This window comes from Hyaena hyaena, unplaced genomic scaffold (assembly GCF_003009895.1).
Source record: "Hyaena hyaena isolate Hyena2069 unplaced genomic scaffold, ASM300989v1 scaffold_33, whole genome shotgun sequence".
NCBI lineage: Eukaryota > Metazoa > Chordata > Mammalia > Carnivora > Hyaenidae > Hyaena > Hyaena hyaena.
Genome location: NW_024080666.1, coordinates 4,675,691 through 4,696,521, shown reverse-complemented (window position 1 = coordinate 4,696,521; position 20,831 = coordinate 4,675,691). Strand labels below are relative to the sequence as shown.

The following is a 20,831-nucleotide window of genomic DNA, read 5'->3' as shown; positions in this document are numbered from 1 at the left end:
GCTGGACCACAAGTGCTGCTGCCAGGCTCCCTAGGCAAGAGGAAGCTGCCCCTGTGCATGCAAGCTTCACCATCTCATGACCTGAGATAATCTCTCTGCGGTCGGTCGCTGCAGGCTACAAGGCACTCGCCAAGCCCATGTGAAGCAATCGGCATCAGGCAGAGGGTGAGGCCTGATGGAGTAGCCTGATGGAGTCTAATGGGATGATGAGGCTTCTCGTGGAGTGCTGCCTCCCACCAACGTGGCCCAGCCTGTGACAGCATGCTCCATGCTGCCAGCTGGAATGGCACAATGACTCACATGGGCTCTCCATGGCGTCTCCAACCAAACCATCGGAATTCGTAAACTGTCGCCACTCCGGGGGTTTGAATCCACCCCTTTTCACCGCGTCTCAAGGACAGAGATGTTTGAGAGGGTGCTTCCAAAACTTTAATGTGCGTGCAAGTCCCCTGGGGACCTGATTAAAATGCAGATTCCAGTTCCAGAAGGCTGATTAGGGCTGAGATTCTTCATTTCTGAAAAAGTTCCCAGGGATGTCGATGCTGCTGGTCTGAGGACACTTTAAAGACTCGAGAACATTAAAAAGAGTGAATGAAATGAAACCTTCCCCACTTCTCTGTAAGTGAGGAGGATCAGACCCACCATCCACTGCTCACTCAGCAAGCATTTGTTGAGCCTTAGAACTGAGGCCCTGATGGCACCACTGGCAGAAATAAGGAAGTCAGAGGTAAGAACTATTTTAGCTGGATTTAGATGGATGGTAAGAGCTGTTCAGATGGATAAGGTAAAGATAAAGATTACCTTTTGCTAAATGCCTATCATGCCCCATGACCTTGTTTAATCTTTGAATTTGGCAAGGGAGGTATTATTGATCTCATTATTAATTTCATAATGGAATTAAGGCTTGGAAAGGTGAAGTAATCTTCCCCAGGGTGGGATAGCTGGCTAGAATTTTAATCTGGTCTGTCAAACTCCAAACCCCAGCCCACCTCACAGTAACACATGTCCTTGCTTTGGAGGGTAAGGAAGTAGGATTAGATTCAGTCTGGTGGTTCTCAACCTTGCTGGCATGTTAGAATCATCAAGACTTTTAAAGCTCCCACATCCCAAACCAATGACATCAGACTCTCCACAATCAGCATTTTGTCAAGCCCCCCAGCAACTCCAATGTGCACACAAGACAGAGAGTCACTGAGTCAGTCCTGCTGCCCTTCTAATTTGAGAACCTGATGGATGAAGTCCAATTTCATCAGAACTAGTACCTCTCAATTCCTACTCCAGGACTCCTTTCAAGAAATCAGCTAGAAACAAAATGATATAGTAGGGTGAAGCAAGACCAGAGAGGATGGAGGATGGAGGTGTTTACCAGGGAAAAATATATAGAAAAGAGCAGAAAATGTCAGCCAATGCTAGAGTACTTAAGACATTTAGTAGTTGCAGGGAAGATTCAGAAAGGTAGAAAAGCTCACCAAACCAAAGTCCTTGACTCATCTCTAAGTCGTCCTAGTATATGCTAGACAATGGATAGACGAGTGAATGGATGGAATAAGGAAGATGGGGTGGGTCCCATGGACAAGGAAATCTGAAACCCAAGTTGAGCAGAGAAGTGGGGACTCATACTGGAATTGAGGGAAGGGATAATGAAGGGAGAAAAGCTTTCACCTAGTACAAAGCTACCATCACAAAAGGGAGTAGTCCATTAGGAAACCACATTTTGGGATTTTATTCTTAGGATTGGGATTGTTTTTTAATAATAGGATGGAATGTACCAAGTGGGGGAAAATACAACAATCTGTTTGAAGCGAAACAAAACAAAACAAATCCTTGAAGATCTTCTAGAGACTCAGTGCATCATCTCTTGCCATAATCAAGATGAAAGACTGAGGCTGCCCACCAGACCTTCATATAGAAATCTCAGATTCTACCCCAAGCAAAACTCTGAGTCCTCCACTGGCCCACAAAGCTGCCTCTGGGTAATTTTTATGCCTCCCAAGTCTTTAACAGATGTTGATTTAAAACTAGTTTCACCTTTTAAAATGTTGGGGATGAGAAGCTATTGAGAAATTGGTGGTCAGCTTTACATGGCAGTTGACTTCCCTCTCTGAGATTCTGGTAAACCCCAGATTCTGCAAAAGTATGAGTCAAGAGGAGTCAAAACTGAGTGGTGTTGGACATTAAGAGTCCACATGGGGATATTATTTTGCTCATCACTTATCAGTATGTTTGTTTAAATTTGTCACTGGATTTTCCCCATAATTCAACAGTGTTTAGTTCATTTATCATTAATGTCTGTGTGGGTTTAATGATGAGCCCACAGACCTTCATCTTCAAAGACGACATTGCCTGAGCTATATCTCAGGTGTTTTTCTGCAAAGAGGAAGGACTTTGCCACAACCACTCAGGCTCCTCTGGCCCACTTTGTCATGCTGGCCAAAGTTCCAAAAAGCTGAGTCCTATCCTGCCTTCTTCCATTTGGAAACAATGTCAATGGGGTGTTTTTTCAACTAAGGATTATAACAGTGTTGAGAATTGCCCATGCTTTCTTTAAAAATAGGAGTTTGTGACTAATTGTGAACTCTTCTTCCAGTCTTATTGCATTTTTACATCTTAATTTTATATAAGAAATTGAATCTTTTTATTTTCAAATAGCTATGTACAGGGAACAATGGCGCTATAATGATTTTTTTTTAAGTTTTAACAAGAGATGTTGCACCAAAAAATCTATTACGCCTTCTCCACTGGGTTTAATTTTGGTTTTGAAAGAAACATGGCTTCAACTTCACTCTCTAACAACAAGATGCGGTGTCAGACTTGCACGGGATTCTCCCCCATGTCTATCATTGTGTGCCTGCACAACTGCGTTTCTAAAGCCAAGAATTGCTAAGATTTGAGTTAAGGCTTCAAGTTGAGGACTGCTAAGGCTCTGATGTAAATCAGTGGCCAGCCTAGCTGAGGATGCAGTATGGTCCACCTTTGAGTTGGTTGGCAGACAGGTAGGAGAGTTGCTTAGTTTAGTCTCAAGGTCCAGACTCTCTGCTTTGGCCTCCACCCCAACCTCAGCAGATGCCAAAGGTAGGGAAAGAGGAGGCAAGGAGACTAGAAAGACAGGTGAAGGCAAGGAGATTGTGAATCCCTCTCTAGCTCTAGGCTGCCTGTTGGTATGAGGCAAAGGATGGTAATGGGGTACATTTCCGAAAACCAGAAAACTGTGTAGCCAGCACTCAGCAAGCCTCCAGTTCAGACAACTGTGAGGAACCCAAGCCAGCGGCCACCTCCTGAGCTCCAGAGGGCGGCCTCACGTAACATGTCCACACCATCTCTTGCAGCTTCCTGGTAGCATTCCTGCCAGATCACTCTGTGATACTCGCCAGTGAGTAATGCCCATTCTGGGAGTGGCCTCAGCCCATCCCACCCAAACTCTGGTGGCTGATGTCTTTGGCAAGAGCCTATAACCCTTTACCCAGAGAGCCCCATGGGCAATGGTGGTGCCAGCTCATCCCACTTTCTTTTCCGGACCTGATAATAAAATGAAGCTCTACTCCCTAAGCTTGGAGCCAACATCACAATATCTTTAATGGTGAGGAAACAATTGAATGAGTTTTAAATTAGTCTCAAGAGAGAGTCAGGGAAACAAGTCCATGCCGTTCCCCAGAACTCATTTTCCCCAAAATAAGGGGAAATTTTCAATCCCTTCCTCAGTCTACTCTAAAGAGATTGAAAGGATTCTCCTCCTACCCCCTTTCCTGTTGTCCTTCACTGGGATTTTTTTTCAATCCTGGAGAAAAAAACACAGGACCATTGCTAGCTAACATGGCTCCTTTGTGCAAAGGGATCCTGACACCCTTTCCTCAAGACATTTTAGTACCATCTGCAACAGTTTTTTGCAATAAATACATAAATGTCTAGGATGTTAGTGGTACTACTTTAGACATGGTGCATTTGTGCAGTGCCCAACCTGCTCATCCTTAGACACTGGCTGTCGAGATCAGAGATCTACATGATGGACCTTAACATGCCCTGAGTTTAAGCTAAAATCTGGAAAGAAGGTGATGCATGGAAAGAAGCCATCTGATAAAAGTTGTGGGTGGGTTTGGAGACTCTCTCACCATTCTAATGTGCGCAGGAGGAACAATGAGCTTTTAAATGGAGCAGAATAATTGCATGACCGCATTTGAGAGCTAAAAATGTAGGCGCCTCACTGCCTCCTGCTTCCATCCAGCCCCACGCTCCCCTGGCAAAGGCAGGCAGTGGAGCTCTGAGAGAGACGTGGCACTATGCGCCAGCTTGCCTCTTGGCTCTCCATCTAGGGAACGCCTGCCACAAAGGGTGCCCCCCAAGTGACGTTCAGGGTCAGTGTGAGTTTGGGCTCTCATCTGGTGCTTTTTGTCCGACTGTTTACCAAACGACAACGTTGAGGGCTCAAATCACACTGCAGAAGAACATTGTGTCCTAGACTTGCTGTCCTGCTTCTGGAGGCGGTGGGGGCGGGGAGGGGGGGGGGAGACTAAGAAACGACTTGAGAATAAATTTCTCCCGTGCTCTCATTTCATTTTTTTTTAATGTTTTATTTCTTTCTAGGAGAGAGAGAGAGAAACAGCGTGAGCAGGGGAGGGTCAGAGAGAGGGAGTCACAGACTGAAACAGGCTCCAGGCTCTGAGCTGGCAGTCAGCACAGAGCCCGACGCGGGGCTCGAACCTACGAACCGCGAGGTCATGACCTAAGAGAATGTCAGACGCTTAACTGACTAAGCCACCCAGGAGCCCCTCTCACTTCCATTTAGGAGCCCCTGCTCGGGATGCAGAAGACATCTTGCTGAGTGCAGGCGCTCCAGTTGTGCTGAAGTCATTTGTAAAGTTAAAGTGTCTATAGATAAACCCAGAACAAACAGCAGTCCGGACCAGGTGGTGTTGGGGTAAATTCTGAGTCAAACAATATGTATTTAGAAAAACCTACAAATGCAAGACCTAGGGGGGGAAATGCTGAAATCATGTCATTATCTATAACTTTGTTCTCCTTCTTCACCATTTTAATCTAGTTCCTTGCTCTTCTTACATCTGTTTTATGAAGTTTCTCAAAACCTTTCCGGAGAGAGATCTGTTGGGGATAAAGGTCTTAGATCCTGACCTTGTTGTCTAGGATCTTCCAGCCCACGTGGGACGGTGCAGCATAAAATACATTTTTTAAAATAAAGGAAAATACCAGGGTTGTTGCAGGGCCAGGAGGAATGGTCGCCTGTCTAGTGAGGAATAGGGACATAAATGACTTTTGGTTCCCAGGAGTGTGGCATGAACAGGAGTCTGCTGGGAAATCCAAATAGAGGAAGAAAGAAAGTGGAGTGTGAAGGTTTGGGCAGAGAGGGGGGGAGCGGGGAAAGAGAAATCTCTAGGGGCAGAAATTCTATGGAGACACTCAGAGGTATGCAGAGGAGAAAACTCTGCATGTATTCAGTTGTGCTAGAGCCAGACCGAGGGCTGGCGGACGGGTTCAGAGAGCCAGCGGAGGAGACGAGCACATGCAAGGGGGAGCTCTGGGGGGCACGTAGGGGAGCTGTGGAAAGGAAAACAATGTCAGCCAAAAGTATGCTGCAAGTGATAGCAGGAAGTGCTGGAAAAAGAATGGAGAAAAAGGCATCAAATTATGCAACAAGGGTTGAAAAACACCTAAGAATCCATGTTTGCACCCATTGGGTGCCCAATCGTCCCTCTGCACTCTTGCTCAGGGGGTCCTCTGCAAAGCCACTGGGCGACAGCAGACACTTGCGCCCTGGGATCTTGCAGCACAAAAACTTGAGGAGTCTTGTCGGCCAGCCACCTGGTCCAGAGTTCTTCTGAACGCTGGTCTCCAAGATCATAACCCCATCCCTTCTAATGTCACAGCCAGGAAGATTTTCCCCTGGTCCAGGCTGGGAGGGGGATCTTTCCGGGAATTCTCAAGGACAGCCCAACCCCCATGGAGATGGGGAGGCGTCAGAATGGTGGCACCTCCACGGGTCAGGTGCACAGCTTACCGTGTATCCTTGCCAAGCCTCATCACAACCTTATAAAGGAAGTAAACGTACCCCATTTTGCAGTAAGTTTCAGAAAGGGTTGCACATATATCTAAGGTAAAACATCTAGGAACCGACAAAGTGAGGATTCGAACTCAGGTCTGTCTGACCCAGAAGCCCACATGCCTGCACTGCAAAATAGCAAGGCTGCATTTTGCAAGCAGTGCTTCAGGTGTGACTTTACAGGAACTGGCGGAGAGGATGAGGAGGGGTGAGAGGGGTGGTTCTGCCAAGAAGATTTGGACTCAATACTGACTGGGGCCACTGAGGCAGAAGGCTGCATGGGTGCCGCGTTGAGACGGCTTCAGAATCAGGTCTCTGATAGCCTGTTCATGAAGTTAATCAGTGAATTAATGAAAGGTAAACAATGGGCAGCAGCTGGAAATACTGGATGGTGCTGAAGTACATCAAAGTGCAAACTTTGGTGTTAGACATTGGATGAGTTAAACTCTGTGAGCCTCTGTTTCTCTCATCTGCAAAATGGGGATAATGACATTTACCTCATAGGACTTTTCGCAATTAAAAAAATTTTTTTCATGGTTACTTATTGTTGAGAGAGAGAGAGAGACAGAGCGTGAACAGAGGAGGGGCAGAGAGAGAGAGGGAGACACAGAATCTGAAGCAGGCTCCAGGCTCTGAGCTGTCAGCAGAGCCCAGCACAGAGCCCAGTCTCACGAACTGTGAGAGCATGACCAACCCGAGGTCGGGTGCATCAGATGCTTAATTAACCAACTAAGCCACCCAGGTGCCCCTAATGTTTATTTTTGAGAGGGAGAGAGTGCGAGAGAGAGAGAGAGAGGGAGCGTGGACACGCAGGGGAGGGGCAAAAAGAGAAGGGAAAGAGGGTCTGAAGCAGGCTCTGTGCTGACAGCAGAAAGCCCAGCAAGCCTGATGCGGGGCTCAAATTCATGAACCACAAGATCATGACCTGAGCTGAAGCCTGTGCTCAACCAACTGAGCCACCCAGGTGCCCCACACTTTTGCAATGTTTAAATGGCTGATGGGAATGGGAACGAAGTGGTTCGTACAGTGCCCAGCACATAGAGTGAGCCCTCAGCCACTCCCACCACTCATACTGTGATCATTATTATTACTATATGGGATGGGTGGTAGCTCATTTGCATAAGGAACTTCTAGAAACTAGCGTGAGCCCTTTCATTCCCATACCAGGCCCTCGGACTATCCTCTTATGATTCATTTTTCCCTCTCGGGGTCACCCAGGAGCTTATTTTCTCCTTATTTTCCCAAGACAAAATGTTGGAGGGAGAGTTCCCTGAAGCTCAGAACTGTAATCATGACCCTGGACCTCTGGTCTCCCTCCTAGACCCCACCTCGGAGCTGCAAGGGGCAGCAGCGGGGGCCGCTCAGGACCAGGAGCCCTGTGGTACCGTGGGTGTCCAGTGGGGGGAGCCAGAGAGTCGCGGCTGCCTCGCAGACCTCAGACAAGCCCTTAAGCTCCAGCAGGAGACCAGAGGCCCAGATGACAGAAACATCATGATACCTGCACAGCTTTCTGGGGGGTGTTTGGTTTTTGCTTGTTTTTTAATTCCGTGCTCCATGAAGTGCACCTGAGTTAGTGAGATCCCTGCCGTAACAGAGCACGCCATAACAAGAACTGAATTCTAAGAAGGATGGGGGAAGAAGTGGATTTTTCACTTGAATTTTAGATTCCTCTCCGTGGAAGGCTTGCATATTAAAAGGCAGCAGAGTTTGTCCTGGGATTCTCACCTGGAAAGAAGGACGCTCCAGGGAAACACTTATAGTTTTGTTTCCTCCTCACTGGGGAAAAGGGCAGGTTGGCTTTCAGAAAGTGAACTGCAGGCCCCGGTCCTCCCCACCCTCACGCCACGCGCCTGGGGACTTTGCTGGATGCTTACACCTGTGCAGAAGCTGTGTGGCGTCTGAGAGAAAATTCCACCCGGGAGCAGTCACTGAGCACAAGAGTCTACTGCGTAGCAACTTGGCCCTCAGATTTTAATTTTCAGAGACGCTATGTTGCTCTTCTTTAAATATTTCCCGAAATATTTCAGGGTGAGGGCAGAGCTCAAGGGAGAAGGAAAAGACGGATCTTGGGACACTGCACAGAGATGGCAAAGCTGCTGGCACCAAATCAAGGCCGGAGGGGTAGAGAGAGAGAGAAAGGGAAACATCAGCAGAGACAGGAAGAGAGAGAGGGAGGGAGGAAGGGAGAGTGAAACATCCCCAGAGAGTGAGAGAAAGGAAAAGAGGGGGAGGGGGAAGAAAAAGGAGAGACGTATCAGCGGGGGGTGGGGGTAGAGAGAGACATCAGGTACAGGACAGGAGACTGGCCCTCCGCAATGCTTTGGCCCTGGGGCTGGAAGTGGGAGGAGAAAGCCAAGTGCACAAGTGAGCAGAGCGGGGTTCCGAGTATAAAACTGTGAGGTGCCTCCTCCCAGCACTATCTCTGCGGAGCACCCTCCCTCTCAGTGGAGCCCAGCAGGGCTTTATCAGCCAGTGCCTTCTGCCACCAGGAAGCCAGTGGAGTGTGAGTACCCTCCTCCTCCTTGGTTCTATTCATTTCCAGCTGCTCCTTGTTGCCAGTTCATCTTCTTACTCCTAATTGTTGCTTCTCGCCCTTTCCTTCTTGTTAATGAAGAAATACAGCTCACCTGGTTGCAACCGAGTAGAAGCAGCCAAGTCAGAGTGCTGGCAGTCTAGAAAGCACCTTTCCAAAGCCGCAGGCTTCTTCCTAGGAGCCTGGAAGCAATGTCTTTGCTCATGATTTCTGGAGCTGGGTAGAAGGAGCACCCGAGCTCCGTGTGCAAGAGGGGTTTGGGCAAGCGGTCCACTTTACGTGCTGACTGGCTCGGGGTGCATCAGTGCTGTGTAGGGGTTTCGAGCTGTGTTCTTGAAATAACTGAGTAAAGTTGGAGACCTATCAATACGGCTCAAAAGAAAGTGGGGTGCTGGGAATGGCCCTTCCCAACTCCGGCTCTCTGCACCTCTCTGCCTGTGCCGTCATGTTGGAGGGGGCGTGCAGGCCGCCCATCGGGAGACCTGGCGGTCACCCTGCGACCCAAGATCTCACGGCTTCTTTGCTGCTGCATTTTCTGGTCTGGAATTCAGACCTCAAGGCTTCTAGGAGTGGTGCCCTCTGAGGACAGAAGTGTTTTCCTCAGGAGACAAGAATACCTGACAGCATTTTCTTTATTTCTGATAACAGCTTTAAAGAAACCCGAGCACCTCCTACCTCTTCAGACCAAAAGCTACCTAAGCTCAGGATTACTGTAAGTACCAAATCAATGTCAATACTTTCATTCTCCTTATGCTAGAGCATGGATGTTTAAATGTTTTCTTCTATATGTGTTTCCAAAACTTTGGATTTTTTTTTTAAGTGCTACTTGAGCCATAGACAATTAAAGACTTTCAGGCCTCTCCAATTGCATAGCTTTCTAATATGCCCCGGCAACAGAATGAATTTTATTTCATCAAATAAAATAGGGAGTGTTGGTTGAGTTGAAATCTTGTATTGTCTTGCATTGGAATAAGTACTGCTGCATTTCACTGGGGATTTGGGTTTTGACTAGTGCTTTCTGACCCCAGCTGGAAAGTTCAACAGGTGTAGCTTCCAGAAAATTCCTCAGATGTTGTGGAGGATGTGCCAGTGATGGAAAAGGATGAGGCTCACTTTGAGGGACAGGGACCTGTCTGTCTGTCAGAGGAATCACCGTTTGCAGCAAGGGCATGGGGTCGGGGCGGGGGGGAGCCTGGTGGTTGTTTGCCCCCGCCCCCACCCCAGGGTTACTTCACGGCGGGCCATGAAGACAGCCTGTGTGCACTGCATCGCTGAGCCCTCACACACCCTGCAGACCCCCTCTGCAAAGAGGCTCCTTCACTCTTTGTTGACTTGAACAGACTCTTGGGTGGCATTACTCGCCTGCTCCAGGAAGGCAAAAACCACCGCAGCTTCCGTACTGCATGAGGCTGACTCTGCCGAGTAAACTCGGATGGTCCCCACTCTGAACCTCAGTTTTCCCTTCTGTAAAGTGAAGGCTTGAACTTCGTGCTCTTTACAACCTCACGTGGCTCTCGCATTTTTCTCTCTTGGCTCTAAGAAAATACCAATGTTGAGCTCAAGGATATTGTCCTCTTAGATGTGTGATTATGGTGGCCGGGGACAGGCGGGAGCTATGCAGCGGTCAGAGGGGTAAACACCAACACTGAGGGAATGTGACAGTCCCTGCTTGTCTTTTTTATTTTCTTCTTTCCTTTTTTCAAACCGCATGTAAGATGAGAGCCCTACCTTTGGTTTTTCATAATGCTGTTCTTCATCAAACAAAAAAATAATGCAACCCATAGATGCTTCTGTTTGGTACTTAACTAACCAGATAGTTTAACCATTGATAAATCTCTAGACACACAATTTTTTCTAAGACATGTCAGTAATATTTTCCGTAACTGTGGCTTTTTCAAAGCAAGTCAGTAAAGGAAAGTAAAAAAAAAAAAAAAAAAAGGAAGGTGGGGGAAAAAAAATACCACACACAGAGGCAACTTTTCTGGAACTTCTGAAGGAAGAATGATAGCCCTGAATGGGAGAAAAGTTTTTCTTTTTTAAAATAAAACTTTGAAGGGCGCCTGGGTGGCTTAGTCGGTTAAGCGTCCGACTTTCGCTTAGGTCATGATCTCGCGGTTCGTGGGTTCGAGCCCCGCGTCGGGCTCTGTGCTGACTGCCAGCTCAGAGCCTGGAGCCTGTTTCAGTCTGTNCGAGCCCCGCGTCGGGCTCTGTGCTGACTGCCAGCTCAGAGCCTGGAGCCTGTTTCAGTCTGTGCCTCCCTCTCTCTCTGACCCTCCCCTGCTCACGCTGTCTCTCTCTCTCCTAGAAATAAATAAAATAAAACTTTGAGGGGCGCCTGCGTGGCTGACTCAGTTAAGCATCTGACTTCAGCTCAGGTCATGATCTCACAGTTCGTGGGTTCAAGCCCCGCTTCAGGCTCTGTGCTGACAGCTCGGAACCTGGAACCTGCTTCAGATTCTGTATCTCCCTCTCTCTCTACCCCTCCCCTGCTCGTTCTCTGTTGCTCTCTCTCAAAAATAAACGTTTTTTTAAAAAATTTTTTTAAAAAGAAAGAAAAAATTAAAAATAAAACTTAGAGGAGCACCTGGGTGGCTCAGTCAGTTAAGCATTTGACATCGTCTCAGGTCATGATTTCATTGTTCATGAGTTTGAGTCTTGCATCAGGCTCTGTGCTAACAGTGCAGAGCCTGCTTAGGATTCTCTCGCCTTCTCTCTGCCCCTCCCACACACTCTGTCTCTCAAAATAAACAAATAAACCTAAAAAATATATATATAATCAATCAGTCTTAGGAAAAGTTTCCACACTTGTGAATTCAACTAAGAATGGTTTGTTATTAACAAGGCGATATCCAATATTTAACAATTCTTATTTTGATACCAAAAAAATGCCATTGAGCAGTCTCTGAGACGGGGCTTTTGCCGTGCATTAAAAGTGTGGTTTGTATCTTACTACAGAAAATAGAACCCACGCCCATGCCTTCTTCTGTTGGTAAAGAATAAGGCTGAGGGAAATTGTTGCATTGCGTCGGTCCCCAAGATGGAGCCCTAAAGTTTGCTGAAGCAGGTCTGAGCCTCCCTCTGGACAGGCTTCAGATCTACCAACCTCCCGCTGGCAGTGAAACACAGAGCACAGTCTGTGCATTGGTCTCTGTGCAGGATGGTTTACCATCATTTTTTCCTTTTATTTTAAACAAAGCAAAATGAACATTCCATGTCTGTAGTTAGCTCATTGTCTCTCGTTGCTGGTGGAGAAGTGCCTTCTCCGTTTGCAGTCTCCATCTGGGGCCACAGCTCTGCTCCCCAGAAACCCACCGGTTGCCCTCCTGCCCCCCACCCTGCTGCATTTCAAGTGCTCAGCCTGCTGATTCACGTCTTTTTGCCCTTTGTCAATTATGGAGAGAAAGGAAGGATGAATGGACGGTCTTTGATTGGCGGTGCTGGTGACGCCCCTTGTGGTCTTTGGAAAGACTGTTTTGGAGTTAAGGCTGGTGAGGCTGCGCACAGAGGCTTCTCCTGGCAGAGTGTGGCCCAGGCGCATGGGCCTCCGGAACAGGTACGATCTGTCTCAGGGATGCCTCTGCCTCCAGGAATGCGGGTGCCTGCGCTCCACTCTCCGGTGTGTCTTTCCTGAACAGAGCCTGGGAAGTGGGGTTCTCATGCTCTGCTGAGTGTCATGGCTTGGGTTCAGCCGGATGCATGGGAGTCGGTGGCCTGAAAGTCATATGGCGCTCATCTTGGGTTACACGCTCCCTTGTTGAACTAATGAGTTTTGTTAACAGTGGAAAAGCAAGGGAAAAAAGTAGTCTGGGGTTTAATCTTACTCTGCTTCTAATTAATTAGAGCTTCTTCCTTTCATTTTCTTATCTTTTTAGTTAAATTTAATGGCCTACTTAGATTTAAGAAATCTGCGTATCAGTAGAAGTTCCTTGCTGCATTCCCTTCCTGATTGGAATTATTAAAGTTTCCCCCAAGACCTGCAAATAGTGAAGCGTGATAAAATTCTAAGGTGAACTACAACCTTGAAGGTACTGGTTTCTCATGACCAGCACTCCTTCCTGAGTTCTGGAGCAAGTCGTCAGGACTCAAGGGGTTCTGGAAGTGTTTAGTAGTTTAGAACACAAGGTTTGGGGTATGGAAGGTAGGGGTCTGCCACAGCAGCGACTGCCGGCTTAACTCGGGAGAGGAGGCCTCTCTCTAAGGGACGGTACCCCCAACAACCCATCCCAACGTGTGGGTACTGGAGACCTAGATCACAGTAAGCCTTCTGTAGCCTGGATTTAGACAAAGCTCCGGCTTTAACTTTGGGTGGCTCCTCAGGGAGCTCAGGCCGTACAGGTTCTCAATCACGTCTGGCCAGTTAGAATATCGAGTTTGGCATCTGTTATCTCCAAAATCTCTGAGGTAGTGGTGTTTTTAAAATAAATAAATATATGCCAGACATTCCTAGAACATGAATTTGTTTACCCTGGAATAACCTATCTACTTGTTTCTGTAGCTGCTGGAAAACCTGTAATGTTTTCATTCAGTGCTGCCTCTGTAGGAATTGACCTCAGTTACAGAAACTCAAAGCAATTGTGTCTGAGGTCCTTGACGTTGCCTGAGGCTAAGCCTCTCGCAAATGGGTCACTAGAGCTGAGGAAGGACCTTACTGAGCAATATTGTCAGTTATATGATTTAAAGAGGAAGATATATGAACATAAATGATATCACTTAGATTACAAAATAAAAGGTCATTTTTCACAATTGCTTAGAATTTGAATAGTTTTCCATGTGTAACTGTGAGGTCAGCTGAGCTCCATATAGACAACCTTTTGATTCCTGATCTCCAGCAATTTTCAATTTAAGAATTACTTAATCTGGGGCACCTGGGTGGCTCAGTTGGTTAAGCGTCTGACTTCAGCTCAGGTCATGATCTCATGGTTCATGGGTTCAAGCCCTGCGTCGGTCTCTGTGCTGACAACTTGGAGCCTGGAGCCTGCTTCAGATTCTGTGTCTCCCTCTCTCTTTGCTCCTTCCCTGCTCATGCTCTGTCTCTCTCTCTCATTCTCTCTCTCTCTCTCTCAAAAAAAAATGAATAAGCATTAAAACAAAAATTTAAAAAAATTTCTTAATCGCACGGTTCATTGGAAAGCTCACAAATGCTAGTGTCTAATACTATTTTGCCAAGACAAAATGAGTGTGGTCTAGAATTCCTTGCATAGATAGTTCTGCTTTGTGCAATGATTAATGGCTGGCCATTGTTTAAAAGCGGAGCAGTTAGTTGGGCAGTGAAATAATGGAATTGAAGTGTAATGGTTACCCAATAAGAAATCAGTTACCCACATTGATTTTGGTACTGTGATTAATAGAAGCCCAAACTAGCCAAGATTGAAAAAAACATTTTTTTAAGGAATAACTTTATTATCTTTTAATAGATGTTTGTTGGCTATGGCAAATGCAACAATGATAGGGCTAAAAATAGCCATGAGCGCCCCTCTCACAGCCTGGTCACAGGGAAGAAGAGCTGGTTTATCTGCACAGATCTGGGGTATTACCTTGGTCATGTCTTGTATGCCTGTGGCTTCAACATTCCACTTGTGCTTTCTGCAGTCTGATAGTTTTGATGTTTTCCTACTCCATGCTTACCTGCCTGTGCTCTTGACATTTCTTGCATGCACGGTGGTCTTGCCATTGTCTTTCTCCCTTTGCCCATCTCTGGAATTACATCATTGGTATTCTTCATTTCTTTCTACCTTGGCACTGTGAAAACTTCATTTTTGTCTAGGGGGAACCATTCTGGTGACGTTGGTGCTTTCCTATCATAGAGTTATCATGAGAAGGGGAGAGTCTCCTAGTGAACACAAGCCGTGATTACAATAGTATTTTCCCGAGGCACGCTTACTATAATCATGCATTGTACATTCTTATGTTGTACGATTCGTAGATTACAACTGTTTGGTTTTCAATAGCTTGGTTCACCTTTACCTTTTCCAGTTTCTATACTTTGTGGAATATTATCCTTGTCTGTTTTACAGCATTTAAATAACAAATTCCAAACATAAAGAATATCTGAGGCAGTTGCCTGATGTGGGGACATATTCAAGCAATCTTTGAGTTCGAGAGTGTCTGTGAGCGGCTTCACTTAGGCTATGTCAACACACACACAGTTTTGTAAATAATTCTGCCCTTGCAAACCTTTAAAAACAAATCTCCAGCAATTTTTAATTTTTGTGTAAAATAAAAACTTAGTTTTTACAAGGCTGCTTGGGACTTCTTGGAAAAGTGGTGGAATATGAGGACCCTAAGCCCACCCTGTCCCATGGATACAACTAGATAACACTCCCAGAAATGACCCGAAGACTGGCAGAAACTAACACCACAGCTAAATGTAGAGAGGAAGCCATGTGGAAGAGGGTAGAAAGGGTGAAGATGCGGGAGCTAAACGGACCCACAGGTTGGTCCATGGTCAGAAGGGAGTCCAGGGCACAGAGAGAGGATAGAAACAGACCCTGGACCAGGGAGCCCACACAGGGAAGACAAATCCTCATAACATTTGTCTTTGAAAGCCAGAGGGGCGCTGAATTTCATTCTCACAATGAGCAGGACTTAAAATCTGAAACTTTAAAAATCAGCAGGCTTGGCTCTAGGAGAGCAGAGTGGGAGAGAGGAAACTGAGGCCCTGTGCTTAAAGAGACTGCACAACAGCCCTGCGGAGACACAGCATAGAAGCAGCAGTTTGAAAAATGCCTGGGACAAGCAGGAAGAAGAGTTATTTACTCCTATCAGAGTGTGTCCTGGAGGGACCGAGATCACTGGGAGACTCCTCCAGGAACAAAGGAGCTGGCAGGTGCCACTCCCCTCCCTGCCCCCCTGCATAAACACACAGCCACCTGCAGGAACCAGAGAGGTGCTTACGCGCTCGCTACCTAACTTGCTAAAAGTGCTCCCTCACTGCTCTGTCTTATGCAGACACAACTGCTTCAGCTCCAACACTGCAGGGCCCCTTTAGGCTGGAGCCCATTCAGAGCAGTGTCACAGTCCTGGCAGAGCACAAGCATCCCCAACAGGTGGTGGACTCTCTCCTGGCCACCCCTCCAAAGTGACTCCTGCCCCAGGGAAAGGGAAAGATAACCACACACACCAGGGAGACCACAGCCCCAGCAGTGGGCTGGGGGAAGGCATCTGTCTGTGCAGGCCCTACCTACCAACAAAAGCTTCTCAGTGGACAACACAGGGAGAGCACCCTGCAGATGGGTGCTACTGCATCTCCGGCAGATGCCTGGTCTGCCTCAACTCCAGCCCAAGACATCCTCAGACTGGCCCACTTACACCACACGGACCAAACCCTGCCCACAATAGCCAAAGAAAGTCACTGCAGATGACTGGACTGAAGGAAAAATCAGCTCAGACACAAAAGCTGGGTCCACACAACACACTTAGAGGACACCCCTGGGGCACCAGGTTCTGGTGAACAGGGGACTTTGCACTGCAGGGCACTACAGGACCTCTTCTTCATGAGGCCATTACTTTGCAGTGCAGGAGACATAGCTGACTTTCCTTACACAGAGAAACCGATGCCAAGACAAACAAAATGAGGAGAGAGGAATATGTCCCAAATCAAAGAACAGGACAAAAATCACAGCAAGAGATCTAAGCAAAATGGAGTTAAGTAATATGCCTGATAGAGAATTTAAAGAAATGATCATAAAGATACTCACTGGACTGGAGGAAAGAGTGAAGGACAACAGTGAGACCCTTAATGATGATAAAAAAAAAAAAATAAAAACCCAATCAGAGATAAAGAACACAATAAATGAAATTAAAAATACACTGGATGGAATAAATAGCAGACTAGAGTAAGCAGAACAAATCAGTGACCTAGAGGACAGAGGAAAGGAAAGCAATCAAGCTAAGCAGCTAAGAGGGGGAAAAATTATACGAAATGAGAATAGACTTAAGGAACTCAGCAACACCATCAAAGGTAGTAACATTTGCATTATAGGCACCCAGAGTAAGAGAAAGTAAGGAGGGCAGAAGTTTTATTTGAAGAAATAATAGCTGAAAAATTCCCAAATCTGTAGAAGAAAACAGAAATGCTGATTCAGGAGGCACAGAGAGCCTCCAACAAAATCAACCCAAGGAGGCTCCTACCAAGATACATAGTAATTACAATGGCACAAAGTAGTGCTAGAATTTTAAAAGCACCAAGAGGAAAGAAAACACATACAAGGGAAGCCCCAGAAGGCTATCGGCTGATTTTTTCAGCAGAAACTTTGCAGGCCTGAAGGGAACGGCATGGTATTTCAAAATGCTGAAAGGAAAAAAAATCTGCAGCCAAGAATACTCTATCCAGCAAGGCTATCATATTCAGAATGGGAGAGATAAAGAGCTTCCCATATAAATAAAAGTTAAAGAAATTCATGAGTATTAAACCAGCCCTAGAAAAAAATGTTAAAATAGGAGACTCTTTGAGTAAAAAGCAAAGACCATAAGCAAGAGTAAGGAAAGTAGGAAACACAAAAGCAGTAATAAGTATATCTATAAAAATCAAAGTATTCACAAAATAAAAGTATGTAAAGTATGACACCATATACCTAAATGTAAGGGCAAGTGGAATAAAGAATAGGTTCAAACCCGAGCAACCATTAACTTAATATAGACTGTTATATGCAGAAGATGCTATATACAAACTGAATGATGACCACAAATCAAAAACTAGTAATAGATATGCAAAAATTAAGGAGAAAGGAATTCAGTTATATAACTAAAGAAAGCCAACTAATGAGAGAAGAGAGCAAGAAAGGGAAAGAAAAATACAAAAACAACCATAAAAATAACAAAATGGCAATAAATACATACCTATCAATTATCTTGAATGTAAATAGATTAATTGCTCCAATCAGAAGACATAGGGTGGCAGAATGGATTAAAAAAAAAAAGATCCACCTAGATGCTGCCTGGAAGAGACTCATTTCAGACCTAAAGACACATACAGATTGAAAGTAAAGGGATGGAGAAGCATTTATCATTACAAATGGGTGCAATAAGAAAGCCAGGGTAGCAATACTTAAATCAGACAAAATGGACTTTAAAACAATGATGGTAACAAGAAACAGAGAGAAACTGCATAATAAGGGGAACCATCCAACAAGGTATAATAAGTGTAAATATTTATGCACCTAACATGAAAGCATCCAGACACTTAAAACAGTTAATAGCAAACATAAGGAAAATAATCAGTAATACAATACTATTATTATAATACCCCACTTAACATCAATGGACAGGTCATTCAAATAGTAAATCAACAAGGAAACGGTGTCTTTGAATAACACATTAGACCATATGGATTTAACAGAAACAGTCAGAAAACTCCACTCTAAAACAGCAGAATACACATTCTTTTCAAGCACACATGAAACATTCTCCATAATAGATAACATGTTAAGCCACAAAACAAGTCTCAATAAATTCAAAAAGACTGAAGTCATACTATCCCTTTTTTCTGACCACAACACTATGAAACTACAAATCAACCACAAGAAAAAAATCTGGAAGGAGCAAAATACATGTTATCTATAAAATGCTATCCAGCAATGAATGGCTCAACCAAGAAATCAAAGAGTAAATAAAAAATTTCATGGAAACAAATGAAAACACACACAAAAGAAAGAAAATGAAAACAATGATTCAAAATCTTTGGGATGCAAAAGTGGTCCTAATAAATCTATAGCAACACAGGCCTACATTAAGAAGCAAGAAAAATCTCAAATAAGGAAACTAATATTACACCTAAAGAAGCTAGAAAAAGAACAACAACAAAAACAGAAGGAAGGAAATAATAAAGATTAGTGCAGAAATAAATTATATAGAAATTTTAAAAACAATAGAAAAGATTGATGAAACCAGGAGCTGGTTCTTTGAAAGGATCAACAAAATTGATAAAACTTTAGTCAGACTCATCGAGAGAGAGAGAGAGAGATAATTAAACAAAATCACAAAAAAGGAGAAATAACAACTGACACTTCAGAAACACAAAGGATTTTAAGAGAATATTATGAAAAATTCTATGCCAAGAAACTGGACAAACTAGAATAAATAAACTCCTAGAAACACATAACCTCCATAAACTGAATCAGGAAGAGAGAGAAAATTTGAACAAACTGATTATCGACAATGAAACTGAATCCGTAATCAAAAACTCCTAACAAACAAAAGTCCAGGACCAGATGGCTTCGCAGGCTAATTCTACCAAACATTTAAAGAAGATTTTAATACCTATTATTCTCAAACTATCCCCCCAAAAATGGAAGGAAAACTTCCATATTCATTCTACAAGGCCGGTATTACTCTGATACCAAAACCAGATAAAGAAACTACAAAAAGAAACTATAGGCCAATATCTCTGATGAACATAGATGCAAAATTCCTCAACAAAATATTAGCAAACCAAATCCAACAATACATTAAAAAAAGTCATTCACCACAATCAAATGGGATTTATTCCTCGGATGTAAGTGCAATATTTGCAAATCAATCAACATGATACATCACATTAATAAGAGAAAGGATAAAAAACATCATTTCAATAAGTGCAGGAAAAACATTTGACAAAGGACAACATCCAATTATGATAAAAACTCTTAATAAAGCAGGTTTAGAGAGAACATACCTCAACAGAATAAAGGCTACATATGAAAAACACACAGCTAGCATCATACTCAATGGTGAAAACTTGAGAACTTCCCCCTAAGATCAGAAATAAGGTAAGGATGTCTACTCTCAGCACTTTTTAAAAAAAAAGTTTATTTAAGAGAGTGTGAGCAGGGGAGGGGTAGAGAGAGAATGCCAAGTAGGCTCTGTTCTGTACTGTCAGTGCAGAGCCCAATGCAGGTCTCAAACTCGCAAAGCATGAGCTCATGACCCAAGCTGAAGTCAAGAGTCAGATGCTTAATGGACTGGGCCACCCAGGCACCCCCACTCACTCTCACTCCTTTTACTCAACATAGCAGTGGAAGTCCTAGCCACAGCAATCAGACTACAAAAAGAAATAAAAGGCATCCAGACTGGTAAGGAAGAAGTAAAACTTTCACTATTTGCAGATGACATGATGCTATAAATAGAAAACCTTAAAGACTCTACCTAAAAGCTACTAGACCTAATAAATGAATTTAGTAAGATCTCAGAATAGATCAATGTATAGAAATAATGAAACAAGAGAAAGAAAAATTAAGAAACCAATCCCATTTACAACTGCACCAAAAATTAAATACCTAGAAATAAGCCTAACCAAGGAGATGAAAGACTTGTACTCTGAAAACTATAAAACACTGATGAAAAAACTAGATGACAACACAAACAAATGGAAAGATATTCCAAATTCATGGATTGGAAGAACAAATATTAAATGTTAAAATGTCCATACTATCCAAACCAATCTATAGATTTAATGCAATCAGTATCAAAATACCAATAGCATCCTTCACAGAACTAGGACAAATAATACTAAATTTGTATGGAACCACAAAAGACCACTAATAGCCAGAACAATCTTGAAAAAGAAAAAGCTGGAGGCATCACATTTCCAGATTTCAAGTTATACTACAAAGCTGTAGTAATCAAAACAGTACGGTGCTGGCACAAAAACAGACACATAAACCAATGGAACATAATAGAAAGCCTAGAAATAAATGCACAATTATATGGTCAATTAATCAACAAAAGAGGCAAGAATATGCCATGAGGAAAAAGACAGTCTCTTCAACAAATGCTGCTGGGAAAACTGGACAACTACTTGCAAAAGAATGAAACTGAACCACTTGCTTACATAATACAGAAAAGTAAAGTCAAAATGGATTAAAGACCTAAACATGAGACCTGAAACCATAAAAATCTTAGAAGAGAGCACAGGCAGTAATTTCTCTGACATTGACATTTCTAGATATGTCTCCTTAGGCAAGGGAAATAAAAGCCGAAATAAACTATTGAGATTACATCAAAATAAAAAACTGCATAGGAAAGCAAACAATCAACAAAACTAAAATACAGCCTACTGAATGTGAGAAGATATTTGTACATGACATATCTGATAAAAGGGTAGTATCCAAAATATACGAAGAACTAATAGAACTCAAACTCCAAAAAACAAATAATCCAATTTAAAAATGAGCAGAAGACACGAATAGACATTTCTCCAAAGAACACATACAGATGGCCAACAGACACATGAAAAGATATTCAGCATCATTCATCATCAGGGAAATGCAAATC

At 44.1% G+C, this 20,831-nt stretch overlaps 1 protein-coding gene across 4 annotated transcripts in view; it reads left to right on the top strand.

The window, feature by feature from the left end:
* The first annotated feature begins 538 nt into the window (after positions 1–538).
* The window catches only part of SLC14A1 (solute carrier family 14 member 1 (Kidd blood group)), a 37,287-nt gene continuing 16,994 nt past the window's right edge, over positions 539–20,831 (top strand). The window contains exons 1-2 of one of the 4 annotated variants that reach the window (XM_039228855.1): positions 539–727; positions 9,231–9,294. Coding sequence is in view for 1 of the 4 variants with exons in the window: in XM_039228854.1 (XP_039084785.1) it covers positions 11,992–12,135 (144 nt within the window). In the remaining 3 variants the exon portion in view is untranslated. Of the gene's footprint in view, positions 728–8,454; positions 8,553–9,230; positions 9,295–11,991; positions 12,136–20,831 lie in introns of those variants that run through there. The other 3 variants (XM_039228856.1, XM_039228854.1, XM_039228857.1) reach the window with 3 other exon arrangements.